Raw genomic sequence first — 17,053 nt, 5'->3', positions numbered from 1 at the left:
GGAGGAAAAAAGGGAGCTTGAGGGAGTCTGATGGAGGTGGTGAACTAGTTCAAAACACTTTGAACAGTCACCTAAAGAAATTTCACAATTAACCACTATTAATGAATCCTAAGCTAAAAAGAAAGTATAGGGAGGAGGGTGGGGGAGGGGGCAGGGAGGAGAAATGACCCAAACAATGTATGCACATGTGAATAAGTGAATAATTAAAAAAAAAAGTATAACTGAAGGCTGTTTGGAGGTGGATTTGGGAGGCTTTTTTTAAAGAGATCCAGGTACTTTCCTGTCCAAGTTCTAAACCAACTAACCGGAAAATAAGACAGAAAGAAAAAACTACCAATGGAGGGCCAAAATAGCACCCTATTACCCACAAAGTTCAGGTTAGTGCAAAAGTCAAAAGAGGGATTGTTAACTATGACACTGTCAGTGTCCAAAATGTCTGTAACACTCACTCTGATCCACTTGCTTCTCTCCCAAGGTGACACTGACAATCCTCCCATGGGAGGTGAGGTGCATGTTCCCTTTGCTTTTTTGTTTTCTAGGTGCTGGGGACTGAACCTAGGGCTTCGTGCACACTAGGCGAGAGGTCTGCCACTGAGCTACCCTCCATACCCTGCCTTGCCCTCTCCCTTTGACTCTTCCAAGGCCTGGGACTCTGGTGAAAGTAAGCTTGGATAACTTCTGAGACCAATTTCTAGGAGCCCAGGAAGCCCAGGAAGAGGTCACATCATGGGAGATCTGACCCTAGCTCCCAGCTAACACATAGCAGGCATCAATTTGCTAATGGTGAGCCTGAGCCATTTTGGAAGTGTCTTCTCCAGTCCTCCCACCTCAAGTCAACTGTCAGCTTATTCCAGCTAATGCCGCATGGAGCTAAGGTGACCTGTCCCTGGTGAGTCCTGCCCAGATTACCCAGTAGTGAGGAAATTAGTGATTTTTTTTTTTTTTTTGGTGCTGGGTATTAAGCCCAGAGCCTCGGGTGTGCTAAGCACACACTTTACCTCTGAACTGTATTCCAAGCCAACTTTAATTATGTTCAACCTAACTAGGGTTTGTGTGTGTGTGTGAACATTTAATCTGGACTTTGAAACAGCCTACCTGAGGGAAAGTTTGCATCTGCAAAAAGAGATGCACTCCCAGGTCCCCTCTGGGTTTAGAACCCTGATAGAGTAACTCTACCTGTTGATTAAATGGCTCAATTACTGTGTTCCTTTGGGCAAGCTCTCATTCCACTTTGCAAGAGTCTTGAGTTTTAGCAGTAAAAGTTCCATTTCCTGAGCCCTCCTTTAGTACCTGGGAAACCAGGACAGGTGGCCATGCAGTTGTCCCTAAACAAGTAATTCATCCCACCTCCGTGAGGAGGAAGTAGTTGTGGAAAGAGGCCTGTGATGTGTAGGGAAAATTTCTCTCCACAGAGCACATGATTGGAAAAGACCATTCTCTCTTTGAACTAGAAGCCAAAGGAGTTAGCTAGCCACACAAAACCCAGAGGAAAGCATCCCAGGAAGAGAGAACACCAAATGCAAAGACCCGGAGAAGGGAAGGTTTAGACCTCTGCACGAACCTCCACCACAAAACTGGCGTGATTGGAGTCACTGAGTTGAGAATGGCAGAATGTCACAAGAAGAGAAGGGAGAAGGCCACACCTACTTGGTTCTTTTTTTTTTTTTTTTTTGTGGTACTTGGGTTTGAACACAAGGCCTACACCTTGAGCCACTCCATCAGCCATTTTTGTGATTGTTTTTTTCACGATAGTGTCTCTTGAACTATTTGCCTGGGCTGTCTTCAAACTGTGATCTTCCTGAACTCTGCCTCCTGAGTAGCTAGGATTATAGGCGTGAGCCATCGGTGCCAGGCTCCTACCTGGTTCTTGACTTGAGCAATCAGGTGACTACTGGCAGAAGTTATGGAGAGTAGGGAAGCTAGAAAAAATGTTGTGCTTACAATTTCTATGTGGATGTGTCAAGTTTCAAATAACTTTAAGACATCTAAGTGACGACAACAAATGCTATGAGAGTATTGGCACAGGAGCTTGGAAAGTGGGTCCACCAATTGTATTTTATGACCTTCTGCAAGTCACTTAACTTCTCTGTGCCTCAGCTTTGTCTCTATCAAATAGAGGTAATAAAGTAACTCTTGGAGCTGGGGTGTGACTCAAGAGGTAGAGTACCTGCCTAGCAATCACAAGGCACTGAGTTCAAATAATCCCAGTATGCCAAAAAAAAAAAAAAAGGAAGGAAAAGTAGCTACTGGAGAAGTAGGATTTTCTGACAAATGATAATACACATGGTAAGCACACAGTAAATGTTAGCTATTAGCATATTTGAATATGGAGCTCATGGGGAGGTCATACATGGACATGTAAATCTTGAAGACAGGATATATAGACAGTGTTTGTGGCCACTGTAGGTTAGTCCATGTTCCCACTCCCTTCTCCTTCTCCTCTCCCTGCAGTACAGGATAAATCCTGGAGACTTAGATCTCCCAAGATCCATTGTGTGACAGGTGACATGCACCGGTTTGGGGTAATAAGATGTAAACTCTGCTGGATATTTCTACCTAAAAGATAATGCTGCGGGATGCTTTCTCCAGTGAATGGTCTGGCTAGAAACCCAACAGCCAACTCATGCTGGTGAGGTAGCAAGCAGGAATAAAAGATCACCAGGACAAGTTGGTGGAGTACCTCAAGTGCTAGAATGCCTGCCTAGCAAGGGTGAGGCCTTAATTCATACCCCAGTACTTCACAAACAAACAAAAAAGATCACCAGGACCCAAGTGTCTGAGCGTGGAAACATCACCAGCAATCACTTATTTTATGATTGCTGGGCAAGAAAAATAGTCCCAGCCAGGTGCCAGGGGCTCCCACTTGCAATCCCATCTACTTGAGAGGCTGAGATTGGGAGGATCTCAGTTTGAGGCCAGTTCTGGCAAAAAGTTCATGAGACCGCATCTCCAAAATAACCACAGCGAAGTGGACTGGAGGTGTGGCTCAAGCAGCAGCGCACCGGTTTTGCAAGAGTGAAGCCCTGAATTCAAACCCCAGGCCCCCCATTTATTGACATTCCTCTTTTTTGTGTTGGACTAATAGGTGCATCATTATTTGCAGTTGACACCGTATTTAATGTCATGAGTTTGAAGGTCATCCCTTAGTCATTAACATGTAGGAAAAGAAAAATGGGGCCCTAGGTCTGGGGTTCGCTGAATTTGAAGGAGAAGGAGCCCCAAGGGCAACTAAGGAGTTGCCAAGGGTTGGGGGTGCGGGGGTGGGGAGGGCTGGTGGTGAGCGGGGAGCAGAGTCAGGAGCACTTGAGGAAGGAAGCTGTTCCCTGGGTCCCGCCCCGGCCCTGTCCCCTGGCCCACTTATAGGACCACCGCCCGCAGGTATTCGCCCAGGACCCCCAACCATGTCTGCCGACCTCGTGGCACCTGGAACCTGCTCAGAAGTGACAACTTCAAGGGCTACATGCTGGCCCCAGGAGGACGGGAGGGGCCCGCGCCGCCCACGAGACGGGGAAGGGGGTCCCCGGGCCCTGGTCGCGAGTCCTGGGGTCCAGAGAAGGCGCCTGGCCTGTTTGTTCTCTGTCATTCCCTCCACACAGCCCACTCCTGTGCTTCCGGTGGGTCTGTCCTTAGCCCCTCCGACCACCCATCCACCTGTCCACCCTCAGTTCTGTCTACCGGTCCGATTGTCCCCCGCCTGTCTCTCCGTGCCCCCTTCCATTCTCGTGTTCCCCGAACCCCTGTGCCCTTGTCCATCCCGGGTCGGTCTCTCCTGGCCCCGCGGCCCAGGCGGGTCCCACCGCGGACTTCTAAGGCCGCAGAGGCGTCTCGGGGGACACGCGGGAGGTGGGGACGGAGATGCAGCAGGAAAGACGGGGTCCGGGGCCTGAAGCCGTCGCCAGGGCGACGGTCGCCCGCAGCCGCTTTCGGCACCCCGGGAGGTGGGGCCGCAGCCTCCGGTGCCCGCTGGAGTCCCAGCGCCGAGTGGAAATCTCTGGACGTCTCCGTCTTCCCTTCCGCTGGCTGCCGGAGCGGGGACAGGGACCCGGCCCCCTGCTGGCCGCCTGGGGGACGCACACTAGCCCTTAGGGTCATCCTGTGCTGCAGGGCCGCTGCAAAGGGAACCCCGCGAGGGAGGAGGGACCAGTGTCCTCGCTTCCAAAGGCCCTCGCACTGGGGCGCTGGTTGCCTTTGTCCTGCCCATAGTCTCATTCTGCCGATTTGGTGGATTTCAGCACCTACTGTGTGCCCAGCACTTCTGCCTATGTGGCACTGTTCCTCAGTGACAGATGGTCCAGAAATGCCGTGGTGACAAGAGCAGGGCGGGGAGTATGGTTGCTCTGGCTCTGCGTTCTGCTCAAGTAACATTATAAATTGGAAGGAGGGGGTGCCATATTTTTCTTTTTCTTTATCTTTTGGTAGTACTGAGGTTTGAACTCAGGGCCTTGTCCTTGCTAAGCAGGTGCTTTCCTATTTGAGCCACGCCCCAGCCCTTGCTTGAGTTTTAATGTGTGGAGGCTCCCTTGGCTTGTGGTGTGGGAGTTCCTGGTGGGACCCCAAGGAAGCCCCGGAATGCAAAGCTCTAGGCACAGGGGAGCCCAGAGCTAATGTCAACATGTGCTCACAAGTGACACAAGGCCACTGCATTAAGTGGAATTCCAAGCAATTCCTCAAGATGTGAAGTGACTCAGATAATCGTTAATGTGAACATCTGAAGCTTAGATAAGGATATGTTTGTAAGGACTTCTTTGCAGTCCTGCCCTAAAGTGTATCTTCTCACATGCTGTAGTAATGTGCACCTCAGGCTGTCTGTTCCTTCCTACTTGAGTGCATTATTTCCTACTTGACAAAATCTAGTGATAAGGAAAAGCATGATTTGGCTGGGTGCCTGGTGGCTCATGCCTGCAAGCCTAGTGCTACTCAGGAGGCAAAGATCAGGAGGATGATGGCTGGAAGCCAGCCCAGGCAAATAGTTCGCCAGATCCTATTTTGAAAATACCCAACAGGAAACATGGCTCAAGTGGTACAGTGTCTTCCTAGAAAGTGTGAGGCCCTGAGTTCAAATCCCAGTACCACCAAAAAAAAAAAGCATTATGCACATTAAGGCCATTTGGCCCATTGACATCATAGTATGGGTCTGCAGAAAGTGTCCAGAACACTAATTTTAAGTAATTTTTTTAAATTGCTGTGCTGGGAATGAAACCCTAGCTCCCACTCCCTATCCTTGAACTACACCCCCATCCCTTAAAGTAAATTCTGGTCTTTAAAGAAGCCAGCTTTAGAGTATGGCTCCAGCCCCAAATGGATGAGGTTAATAAGTTGCTGAATGAACTATGATTAGTGCTTTTTCAAGTTTTCTGTGTGGGAAGTGGAGGTGGGAGGCATTTGGCCCTTGACAGCACTGCCAGCTTTACAGTTGGTGCCAGATGGAAATGAATGTTTATACATGCCTGGCAGAGGAGACACCATGATCCAGAAATGAATACTGGCTGGAGGTGTGGCTCAAGTGATAGCTCATGGCTCTGAGTTCAAACCCCAGAACTGCCAAGAAGAAGAAGGAGGAGGAGGAGGAGGAGGAGAAATGAATTTGTTATCCAGCATTATTATAACCCCAGCACTCAGGAGGCTGAGGCAAGAAGGGCTTGAATTCAAGGCTAGCCTGGGCTACATAAGTGAGAACATCTCAAAATATCGAAAATTTTAGAAGAAAAAAATGGGATCTTTTACACAAACACATGGAAACAGGTCAACTGTGGAATCAAACTACCTGCAGCAAGGCACATTAATCTCTGAAATGAAGACCCTCCCCCCTCTTCTTTTTTTTTTTTTTTTTGGTGGAACTGGGGTTCGAACTCAGGGCTTCATGCCTCCAAAGCAGGAGCCCTACCACTTGAGTCATACCTTCAGTCCATTTTGCTCTGGTGAATTTGGAGATGGGGTCTTGTGAACTATTTGCCCAGGCTGGCCTCAAACTTCAATATCTCTCAATCTCAGCCTATCAAGTAGCTAGGTATACAGGCATGAGCCACTGGTACCTGTCCAGACTTTCTTTATATACTACGATAGTCTCTATAATCTCTATGTGGAAGAACCATGAGCCAAGGCCCATGGGAGTGCCAGGGTGATAAGGAGGCTTGAGTCTGGCTGCCTGCTACTCAGATCCTGTGACCTGTTTGGAGCACTCCACTGTTTCCATCTCACTCCAACTGACTGAATTAAAGCCCATGGATCATGTCTCATCTCCAACTCCTCTCCTTCTGCTTCAGCCCCACCAGGCTCCTCCAAGCACCTGACACACACCAGCACACCATCTCTCAGAGTACTTGGGCTCCCAGTGACTTCCACCTAAACTCTTTCCCCAGAAATCCTTGTGGCTCACCTCTCTCAGCTCCCTGCTGAAATGTCACTTGGTCACACCATTTACTATAGCAATGCTTTGCCTCTAGCTATATAATGTGCTCAAAGCTATCAAGTGGGACTGGGGGGTGTAGCTCCCTAGCACCATAACAATAACAAAAAAGTACTAAGTGAAACTGGAATTCCAACTGAGATTCTTCTTCTTTGGTGCTAGGGATGGAACCCAGGGCCTTGCACACGCCCTGTGCCTGTGAAAAGACAGAGTTGTTGGGACTGAGGCTGGGTCAGGGCCTGAGCCCTATCTCCTTGGCTTCCTTGTCCTCTCATCAGCCTCTGGAGGGATTCCCACAACCACTTCTTCCATGGCCAGTTTCAAATCCATTACCTAAGGCAGAGCCAGACTAATGACTTTCAGGAATGCTGTCTAAACATTTTACTCAGTCTTTGGATGGATGTTTCCCAGAGTGCCTTTCTGTATGGATCCAGTGTTGGCAGCAAGCGACGTTAAAGTTGTAAAAGAAACGAAGGTCATCACATGCAATGATTTTGTGAACAGCTCTCAAATTCTCAACTTTCACATCTCAAGTGAACAGACTTTTCATTATTATTTTTTGGGTATTGACTTTGTTACTCAAAAGATAGCCAAGTTGCTGAAGCCACAGAAAGTGATTGAACAGAATGGGGATTCCTTCACCATCCACACGTACGGTAGTCTAAGGAACTACCTTGTTCAGTTCAAAGTTAGAGAAGAATTTTAGGAAGAACAAAGGCCTAGATAGCAGACAATGCAAGGTAAGGGGATGGGTGCAGCTTTGGGGTACAGTGCATGCTTTGTGTATGAGGCCCTGGGTTCCATCCCCAGCACCACAAAAAAAAAAGCAATATAAAAATCCTAATCTTGCAAGGGTAACCTGGCATGCTTTCTGCTTGGTTATAGTTGAGGATCCTGCCAGGACACACCCACATCTCCTTTCTTCTCTTGTGCACAGATTGGTTACCTGGGATAATGACAAATTCACCTGCATGCAGAAGGGAGAGAAGAAGGATCAAGGCTGGAGCCATTGGATCAAAGGAGACAAATTCCACCTGGTACCTGCCACATTTTGTTCTTATTTTTGATGAGATGATACAATATTAAAGGAAATTTTTTATTTATTTTTTAATTTTTGAGACAGGGTCTGACTATGTCGCTCAGACTGGCTTTGAACTCACTATGTAGCTCAGGATAGCCACAAACTCGTAATCCTCCTGCCTTAACTCCTGAGTGTTGGGATTACACAAGTGTGTGCCACCATGCCTGGCCTTCAGTGTCATTTGCTGTCACCACTGGATCTTTAGGAAAAACCCCCCTGGCAATTAAAGGAAATATTAAATAGGAAGCCATGTCCTGAAATCTACCCAAGTTACCTTCTCATCTTGGGCAGAATATTCTGCCTTTTTATTCAATGTAAGAACATCTTCCAGGTTGAGGGCACGGCTCAAGTGGTAGAGTGCCGGCCTAGCAAGAGCAAGGCCATGAGTTCAAACCCCAGTACCACAAAAAAAATTTTTTTTCCAGGTTTCTAAGTAGCTTTCCTGTTGATTTCACTATATATTTATTGAATATATATAATAAGGCAGTGAACTGTCGCTTAATATGCTGTCAAGTTGACAGACTAACATTTGAATGCATCTCCTTAGTTTCTTTTGGCAGTACTGGGGTTTAGAACCCAGGGCTTCACTCTTGCAAAGCAGGAACTCTACTGCTTAAGCCACACCTGAAGTCTATATTGCTCTGGTTAATTTTGGGTTTTTTGTTTTTGTTTTTTGTCTTTTCTTTTTTGGTGCTGCGATAGAACCCAGGGCCTCGTGTATGCTAGGCAAGTGCTTTACTATTGAGCTACATCCCAGCCCACTCTGGTTATTTTTGGAGATGGGGATGGTCTCACCAACTATTTGCTTTGGCTGGCCTTGAACCATGATTCTTTCCATCTCAGTCTCCCAAATAGCAAGGACAACAGGCATGAGCCACATGCACCCAGCTATTTATTTGTTTATTTATTGAGACAAAGTCTCCTACTAAACTCAGCCTGTCAAGTAGCCAGGATGACAGACATGAGCCACTGGCACCTGGCACATTTCCTTAATCTAAGTGTCTGAGAATCTTGTTTCAGTGTGCTGTCTGCTATTGAACTAGAGCTTTTTGTATCTGTGGATTTATTCCCTTGGCTGAATCCACAGTTGGGATCTGTGTTGTCAGAGGCACATACCTCATTTCCTCTTGCTAATTTCATGTCTTACTCACTACCAAAAGGGCATATACAGGGGCTGGTGGCATGGCTCAAGTGGTAGAGGCCTGTCTAGAGAGCACAAGGTCCTGAGTTCAAAATCCAGTTCCTCCAAACAAAACAAAATGGTGTGTCAATTTACTATGCCACCAACACTTTGTGGCTATGACTTGGATAAGTGGGATTGGAAATGACACTACATGTTTGGTTTCAGCAGGAAAAAATCCCACACATTTGGGTCTGGAGAGTTGAGAACCAAAACATACGATTCATCAACTCATCTTCCTTTTTCTTCCCTTCCTCCCTATCCCAGGAGATGTTCTGTGAAGGCCAAGTCTGAAAACAGACCTTCCAGAGATCCTGATAAGTATCCGGAGTTACACATATCTATTTGTGACTACAGCTTAAAGCTGTATTGCAGAATGATAGGTGTTCATCTTTCCTGGTTTGGTGATGTAGCTTTATTGTTGGAGAGCTGTCACACAGCCTGTACCGGAAGCCATTTGGATTGTAAGAAAACTTCCTTCAATAAACCTTTCCAAGTGACTCTGATATTTTTCTTTCTAAATTTAGCATGGTCCATTATTTTAGGAAGTATCTGAAAATCTGTGAGGTACACAAGGTACATACCAGTGAACAAGATGAGATTTCTGCCTCCAAAGCTAATGAGGAAGGTGGACAAAACAAACCACATAAGCAGTGGTGATAAGTACAGGCAGTTCTGGAGGGAGGGGTAGCCTGACGTCTGGGCAGGTGGGAGCATTGATGGTGTATGGGTTGTGGAGATGGTCCTTTTTTTTTTTTTTTCACCTTTTCTATTTTTTTTTTTATTATTCATATGTGCATACAAGGCTTGGGTCATTTCTTCCCCCTGCCCCCACCCCCTCCGTTACCACCCATTCCGCCCCCTCCCTCTCCCCCCCACCCCCTCAATACCCAGCAGAAACTATTTTGCCCTTATTTCTAATTTTGTTGTAGAGAGAGTATACGCAATAATAGGAAGGACCAAGGGTTTTTGCTGGTTGAGATAAGGATAGCTATACAGGGCATTGACTCACATTGATTTCCTGTGTGTGGGTGTTACCTTCTAGGTTAATTCTTTTTGATCTAACCTTTTCTCTAGTTCCTGGTCCCCTTCTCCTATTGGCCTCAGTTGCTTTTAAGGTACCTGCTTTAGTTTCTCTGCGTTAAGGGCAACAAATGCTATCCAGTTTTTTAGGTGTCTTACCTATCCTCACCCCTCCCTGTGTGCTCTCGCTTTTATCATGTGATCAAAGTCCAATCCCATTGTTGTGTTTGCCCTTGATCTAATGTCCACATATGAGGGAGAACATACAATTTTTGGTCTTTTGGGCCAGGCTAACCTCACTCAGAATGATGTTCTCTAATTCCATCCATTTACCAGTGAATGATAACATTTCGTTCTTCTTCATGGCTGCATAAAATTCCATTGTGTATAGATACCATATTTTCTTAATCCATTTGTCAGTGGTGGGGCATCTTGGCTGTTTCCATAACTTGGCTATTGTGAATAGTGCCGCAATAAACATGGGTGTGCAGGTGCCTCTGGAATAACCTGTGTCACAGTCTTTTGGGTATATCCCCAAGAGTGGTATTGCTGGATCAAATGGTGGATCAATGTCTAGCTTTTTAAGTAGCCTCCAAATTTTTTTCCAGAGTGGTTGTACTAGTTTACATTCCCACCAACAGTGTAAGAGGGTTCCTTTTTCCCCGCATCCTCGCCAACACCTGTTGTTGGTGGTGTTGCTGATGATGGCTATTCTAACAGGGGTGAGGTGGAATCTTAGTGTGGTTTTAATTTTCATTTCCTTTATTGCTAGAGATGGTGAGCATTTTTTCATGTGTTTTTTGGCCATTTGAATTTCTTCTTTTGAGAAAGTTCTGTTTAGTTCACTTGCCCATTTCTTTATTGGTTCATTAGTTTTGGGAGAATTTAGTTTTTTAAGTTCCCTACATATTCTGGTTATCAGTCCTTTGTCTGATGTATAGCTGGCAAATATTTTCTCCCACTCTGTGGGTGTTCTCTTCAGTTTAGAGACCATTTCTTTTTAGTTTTATGAGGTCCCATTTATCTATGCTATCTCTTAGTTGCTGTGCTGCTGGGGTTTCGTTGAGAAAGTTCTTACCTATACCTACTAATTCCAGAGTATTTCCTACTCTTTCCTGTATCAACTTTAAGTTTGGGGTCTGATATTAAGATCCTTGATCCATTTTGAGTTAATATTGGTACAGGGTGATATACATGGGTCTAGTTTCAGTTTTTTGCAGACTGCTAACCAGTTTTCCCAGCGGTTTTTGTTGAAGAGGCTGCTATTTCTCCATCGTATATTTTTAGCTCCTTTGTCAAAGACAAGTTGGTTATAGTTGTGTGGCTTCATATCTGGGTCCTCTATTCTGTTCCACTGGTCTTCATGTCTGTTTTTGTGCCAGTACCATGCTGTTTTTATTGCTACTGCTTTGTAATATAGTTTGAAATCAGGTATTGTGATACCTCCTGCATTGTTCTTTTGACTGAGTATTGCCTTGGCTATTCGTGGCTTCCTGTGTTTCCATATACATTTCACGGTAGATTTTTCGATCTCGTTAATGAATGTCATTGGAATTTTGATGGGAATTGCATTAAACATATAGATTACTTTAGGGAGTATCGACATTTTTACTATGTTGATTCCACCAATCCATGAGCATGGGAGATCTCTCCACTTTCTATAGTCTTCATCAATCTCTTTCTTCAGAAGTGTATAGTTTTCCTTGTAGAGGTCATTCACATCTTTTGTTAGGTTTACACCTAGGTATTTGATTTTTTTGAGGCTATTGTAAATGGAATTATCTTCATGTATTCTTTTTCCGTTTGCTCATTGTTAGTGTATAGAAATGCTAATGATTTTTCTATGTTGATTTTATATCCTGCTACCTTGCTATAGCTATTGATGATGTCTAGAAGCTTCTGAGTAGAGTTTTTTGGGTCTTTAAGGTATAGGATCATGTCGTCTGCAAATAGGGATGTTTTAACAGTTTCTTTACCTATTTGTATTCCTTTTATTCCTTCTTCTTGCCTAATTGCTCTGGCTAGGAATTCCAGTACTATGTTGAATAGGAGTGGAGATAGTGGGCATCCTTGTCTGGTTCCTGATTTTAAAGGGAATGGTTTCAGTTTTTGTGGAGATGGTCCTTAAGCTGAGACCTGAAGCCTGAGTGAGCGGGTGCACTTGGAAAAAATCTTGGGTGAAAGGCAAGAAGTAAGTTTTTTTTTGTTTTGAGACAGGGTGTTGCCCTGACTGGTCATGAATTTGTGATCCTCCTCTTCTGCCCCTCCCAAGTGCTGGGGTTACAGGCATGCATCACCATGTCAGGTCTGGAGTGATAGTTGAAGGATCACACAGATCACTTTAGCTGAACACAGGGTGTATATGGATGTGAAAAGAGACTCGGGATGGGGGGAAGGGGAGTGGTATCATGAAGGACATTGAGTATCAAGTTTAAAAGGTCAGCTTGGCACTTGTGGTCACGCCTGTGATCCTAGCTACTCAGGAGGCAGTGATCAGGAGGATCACAGTTTGAAGCCAGCCCAGGCAAATAGTTCCTGAGACCCTATCTTGAAAAAACTCTCACAAAAAAAAGGGCTGGTTAAGTGGCTCAAGGTGTAGGCCCTGAGTTCAAGCCCCAGTACTGCAAAAAAAAAAAAGAAAGAAAGTAAAAAGGTCAGAGTTTGTCCCCAAAGCAATAGAAATACAATGGCCAGCAGGGGATCTGCATGATCAGAAAGAGTGAAGGGGGCTGGGGAATAGGTCAGTGGCTGAGTACTTACCTAGCATGTGCACAGCCCTGGGTTGATCCCCAATACTGCAAGAGAGAGAGAAAGACTGAAAGAGAGAAAGAAAACACAGGGAGCATGCCATGTGAAGATGAAGGCAGAGAGGAAAGGATTGGCAATGGAGGATGCAATTTGGGAGGGAGATAAGAAAGTCCTGGTAGATAGCCAAGTGAGTAGTGCACGCCTGTAATCCCAGCACTCAGAAGGCTGAGGCAGGAGGACCAGGAATTCCAGACCAGTCCATATAGGCTATACATAGATACTCTATCTCGGGGGAAAAAAAAAAAAAGAAGTGCTGGTAGAAATCTACACGTGAAAAGATGCTGCTCAGGAGGACCTGGAGCCTATGTCCCAAATATCAGTTAAGGACCCTTAGGACTGGAGAAAGACAGGAAACAGCCAGTCATTTTAGAAGCAGAATCCACAGTCCAAGGTGACAGGTGAGTGAAGGCCTGATGGAAGGAGAAGGCTCAAAGAAGATGCCTGGTTTGGGGCTCCAGCAGCTGTAGAAAGGATGAAACTCACAGGCAGCTGGTGCTGACAGCTCTACAGTAGGAAAGTTGACAGACTTTACTAGTAGGAAATGAAGGTCTGTAGCACATGGAACTCTTGGCTTCCAGGAACAGAAGCCAGCCTGTTAGTCTGACCTGAGAAGCTGTAACTGCAGAGCCAAATAAAGTCAAAAGACAGTTGTACTGTGCTGTCTGCGGGAGGACGGTGAGTGGTGTGGGCGGGCGGCAGGCAACACCAGCTTCAGCAAGAGGATCCAGAAAAGCATCTCCCAGAAGAAGGTGAAGATAGAGCTGGATAAGAGCGCAAGGCATCTTTACATTTGTGATTTTTATAAAAACTTAATTCAGGGTGTTCGGAACAGAAGAACAAGAAAAGGGAGTGAGGATGATGGAGGTGATTCACCTGTTCAAGATATTGATATGCCAGAGGTTGATTTGTACCAATTACAAGTAAATACACTTAGTAGATACAAAAGACACTTCAAGCTACCAACCAGACCAGGACTTAATAAAGCACAACTTGTTGAGATAGTTGGTTGCCATTTTAGGTCTATTCCAGTGAATGAAAAAGACACCTTAACATATTTCATCTACTCAGTGAAGAATGACAAGAACAAATCAGATCTCAAGGTTGATCGTGGTGTTGACTAGGGAAGGTGGCATTCAGATTAATGCTTGGATGTTCAGAGATTAAGAATGTTTACTGTTTTTTCATATGTAGAAGTGTCCCTTGTGTATTTTTTCTACAGAGGCTTTTCTCTGGTTTTATTTTCTTTGTTTCTGACTCTAATAATTAGTGGGAGACTCATGTAAAATGAGTTTCCTAGTTAAAAATATTTTAAATAAAGGTTATTGCTATTGTAAAGTAAAAAAAAAAAAAAAAAAGACAGTTGTAGAACCAATTAGGCATCGTGGCCTCTCCAAACAAAAGGAACACGCAGTAGGTTAGAACAGTCAGGCAGTAAGGGATTTGTTGAGGCTGCAGGCCTGCATCACATTTAAGAATTACCTGGTGTGTAACCCGCCGCAGGGCTGTGAGGTGCAGTCATTCCTTTTTGCAAGTCTCTTTTCCTCTAACACAACAGCTGTTACTTTCAGACAATTTGAAATGATAGACTCTGGTGAAGGCACACTGTATCATTGTTTATTAATTCAGCCTTTTTTTTTTTTTTAGCACTGGGGTTTGAACTCAGGGCCTATATCCTGAGCCACTCCACCAGCCCTTTCTCTGTGATAGTTTTTTTTTTTTTCCCCTCAAGTTAGGGTCTTGAGAACTGTATGCCCAGGCTGGCTTCAAACCATGATCCTTCTGATCTCCTGATCTCTGCCTCCTGAGTAGCTAGGATCACAGCTGTGAGCCTCTAGCATCCAGCTAATTCATCCAAATTTAAAGAACCTGCTGTCCCAAGAACTGTGCTAATTTCTGGAAGTCAGCAGTGAACAAAATGAAAAATCCCTCTCCTTATGGGCCTTTCATTCCAACAGGAGGAGATAGCCAACAAAATAAATCACAACTATTGCATTTTGGATGGTGACATGAGCTACAGTAAAAGTAGGGTAGGTCTGGGAATAGAGCCTAGTGGAAGAGTCCTTGGCTAGCCTGTGTGAGGCCCTGGGTTCTAGTACTACACCAAACAAACAAACAAACAAAATACTTTAAGGGAAGAAACAGGCAAAGCAGAATGTAGGTAGAAGGCAGGAGTTATTACTTTTGGGCACAGAGTTTGTTTTGGGTGATGAAAGGGTTTTGGAACTAAGTAGAGGCACTGGTTGAACAACATTGTAAATGTATCAGATACCGCTCAATGGTACTTGGGTCTTGAAATCACGCTTGAGCCACACCACAGCCCTGAAGTGTAGTCTTTAAAATGGGTAATTTTAGGTTATATGAAATTCCCCCTTGTCCCCTAAAAAGTAGAGGGGTTATCCATTGTGTTAGTCCATATCTGAGAAAAAGTACTATCTTCCCCTCTTACCCACTGAAAGCTTCTTGGCTGAGACCCAGAGAACAAAAGCCAAATGAACAAGTGAAAAGCATACAAGTAGACTGAATGTAAGTTTACAGCCTTCAGAAATGCAGACCAAAGGAGCAGGGAAGCTCAGATGTTTTCATGGTCAGGTTTGATGAGAGTGAGTAGACAGTCGTGATGTATGACTGGGGGCAGAAGATCAGGTCTCATGGGATGAACCAGGATACTTACCTACTGTGTATAGACTCTTCAGGACATTCCTGTGGGTGTAGGAAGGTCATTTCTGAAATGAGAGTATTTTGACTGAGTTCAGGAGAGGTCAGATAGGTTTTAGGGCCAGCTTTAGGGGTAAAGAGGTGAGGGAAGGTGAAAGGGACCTTCTTCCTATTTTCTCAACTGCCAAGGTGCCATATTTTGGGGCAGGTGGTCCTGAACCCTATCAGCTGCCAAAGCAAAGTACCAAAAACTAGGGGATTTAAGCAACAGAACTTATTTTTTCATATCCTAGAGGCAGGAAGCCCCAAATTGGGGCTGGCAGATGACTCAAGTGGTAGAGCACCTGCCTAGCAAGTGTGAGGCCCTGATATCAAATCCCAGTACCACCAAAAAAAAAAAAAAAAAAAAAAATCCCAGATTAAGGTGTCAGAAGGTTTCTTTCAAAGCCTTGCTGTGCTGAAGGCATGACTCAAATGGTAGAGAACTTTCCAGAATGCATTAGGCCCTGGGTTCAATTCCTCAGTACTGAAAAAAAACAAAAAGGAACCCCCCCCAGACACACACACACACATGCACACAAAGACTTGCTCTTTGGTTTGTCGGTGACTTTAGTAACTTTATCTTCTTTTCCTCCAGTTCTGGGGATCAAACTCAGGGCCTAAGCATGCTAGGCAAGGCATGTGCTCTACTACTGAGCCACAGGGGAGGTTGACTGCCTTTTTGCTCTGTCCTCATGTGGCCTTTTTCCAGTTTGGGCATCCTGGTATCTCTTCCTCTTTTTTTTTCTAATGGTACTAGGGTTTGAACTTAGGGCTTCTTACTTGGAAGGCAGGAGCTCTCTCCCTGGAGCCATGTCCCCAGCCCCTCTTCCTCTTGAGATTACCAGTCACATGGGATTAGTACCACACACTATATCCTCTCCTAACCTTAATTACCTGCTGAAAGGCTCTATCTTCAAATACATTGGGGGTTAGACTTCAACCTTCTGACTTAGGGGGATACAATTCATTTCATAACCCTGAAGATGATTGAATCAGTCATGGGACTGAGTAAAGATTTAACGCATAGTGGGAAAACAAGAACCTGGCAGCAAGGCTCAAGTGCCTCAAGGCCTAAAGTTTATCTCTGGAAATAAATCCCAGTACTTTGAAAAGCCAAAGGAGAAACTTTAGTGGAGACAAGGATTCCATAACTTCCCTATGAAATGAAGCAGCCCCTTCCTTCCTGCCCACCCCTCTCCTGCTTCCTTTTCTTCTTTCCTGGTTTTCTGTTTCCTCTAAGGAAAAGACCCATTAGGCTTAGGTTCTATCTGGTGGTTCTGTGTGGCAGGGCCACCACAGCTAGCTTCAGTGGGAAGCATCCACCAGGGGGAGGCCGCTGGCCTCTGCTGGGCAGCCCTGGAAAGCAACTGCCATGGCAAGGACTGGGTCATCTGCACATGCCTGACCACCTGGGAAAGGGATAAGGGCCTGCAGAAAAAACAGAGACCACATGGAATGAAATCGGAGCCTTCCCCAGGCAGAGGGAAACTGGGCGGACCTGGCTTCCCAATGAGGCCTGGGCCAAGGAAGGGGCTGTGGGAGAGGGGCTCAGGGGCTGCCCAGAGGCTTTACTCAGGGCAGAGGCCTGGGGTCCTCAGTAGCGACACCATCCAGGTGGGATGGCCTTGGCTTTGGCTTTGTTGTTTTTAGCGTTTTTTTTCTTATTTTAAAAAATTCATTTTTAGTTTTTAGACTTTTAAAAAATTGTGATAAAATTACTAATAGGGCTGTGGGTGTGCCTCAGAGGTAAAGCAGGAGCGTGGGCTCTAACCCCTGCACCAAAAAAACAATACAACAAAACAAGCAACAACAAAACCCATAAAATTTACTACTTTAATCACTAAAGAATTCAGAATTC

The 17,053-nt window shown here is 45.2% G+C and overlaps 1 protein-coding gene across 1 annotated transcript; it reads left to right on the top strand.

Annotated features, from left to right (window-relative positions):
* Positions 1–864: 864 nt before the first annotated feature.
* Positions 865–8,985, top strand: Rbp7 (retinol binding protein 7). Its single transcript, XM_074079673.1, is given in 6 exon segments — positions 865–875; positions 3,364–3,468; positions 6,965–7,114; positions 7,116–7,147; positions 7,343–7,443; positions 8,935–8,985. Coding segments are annotated over 6 exon segments (450 nt in total).
* The last annotated feature ends 8,068 nt before the right edge of the window (positions 8,986–17,053 follow it).

This window comes from Castor canadensis, chromosome 7, assembly GCF_047511655.1.
Source record: "Castor canadensis chromosome 7, mCasCan1.hap1v2, whole genome shotgun sequence".
Lineage (NCBI taxonomy): Eukaryota > Metazoa > Chordata > Mammalia > Rodentia > Castoridae > Castor > Castor canadensis.
Note: the sequence above shows the minus strand (reverse complement) of the source record. Positions and strands in the feature narration are given on the sequence as shown.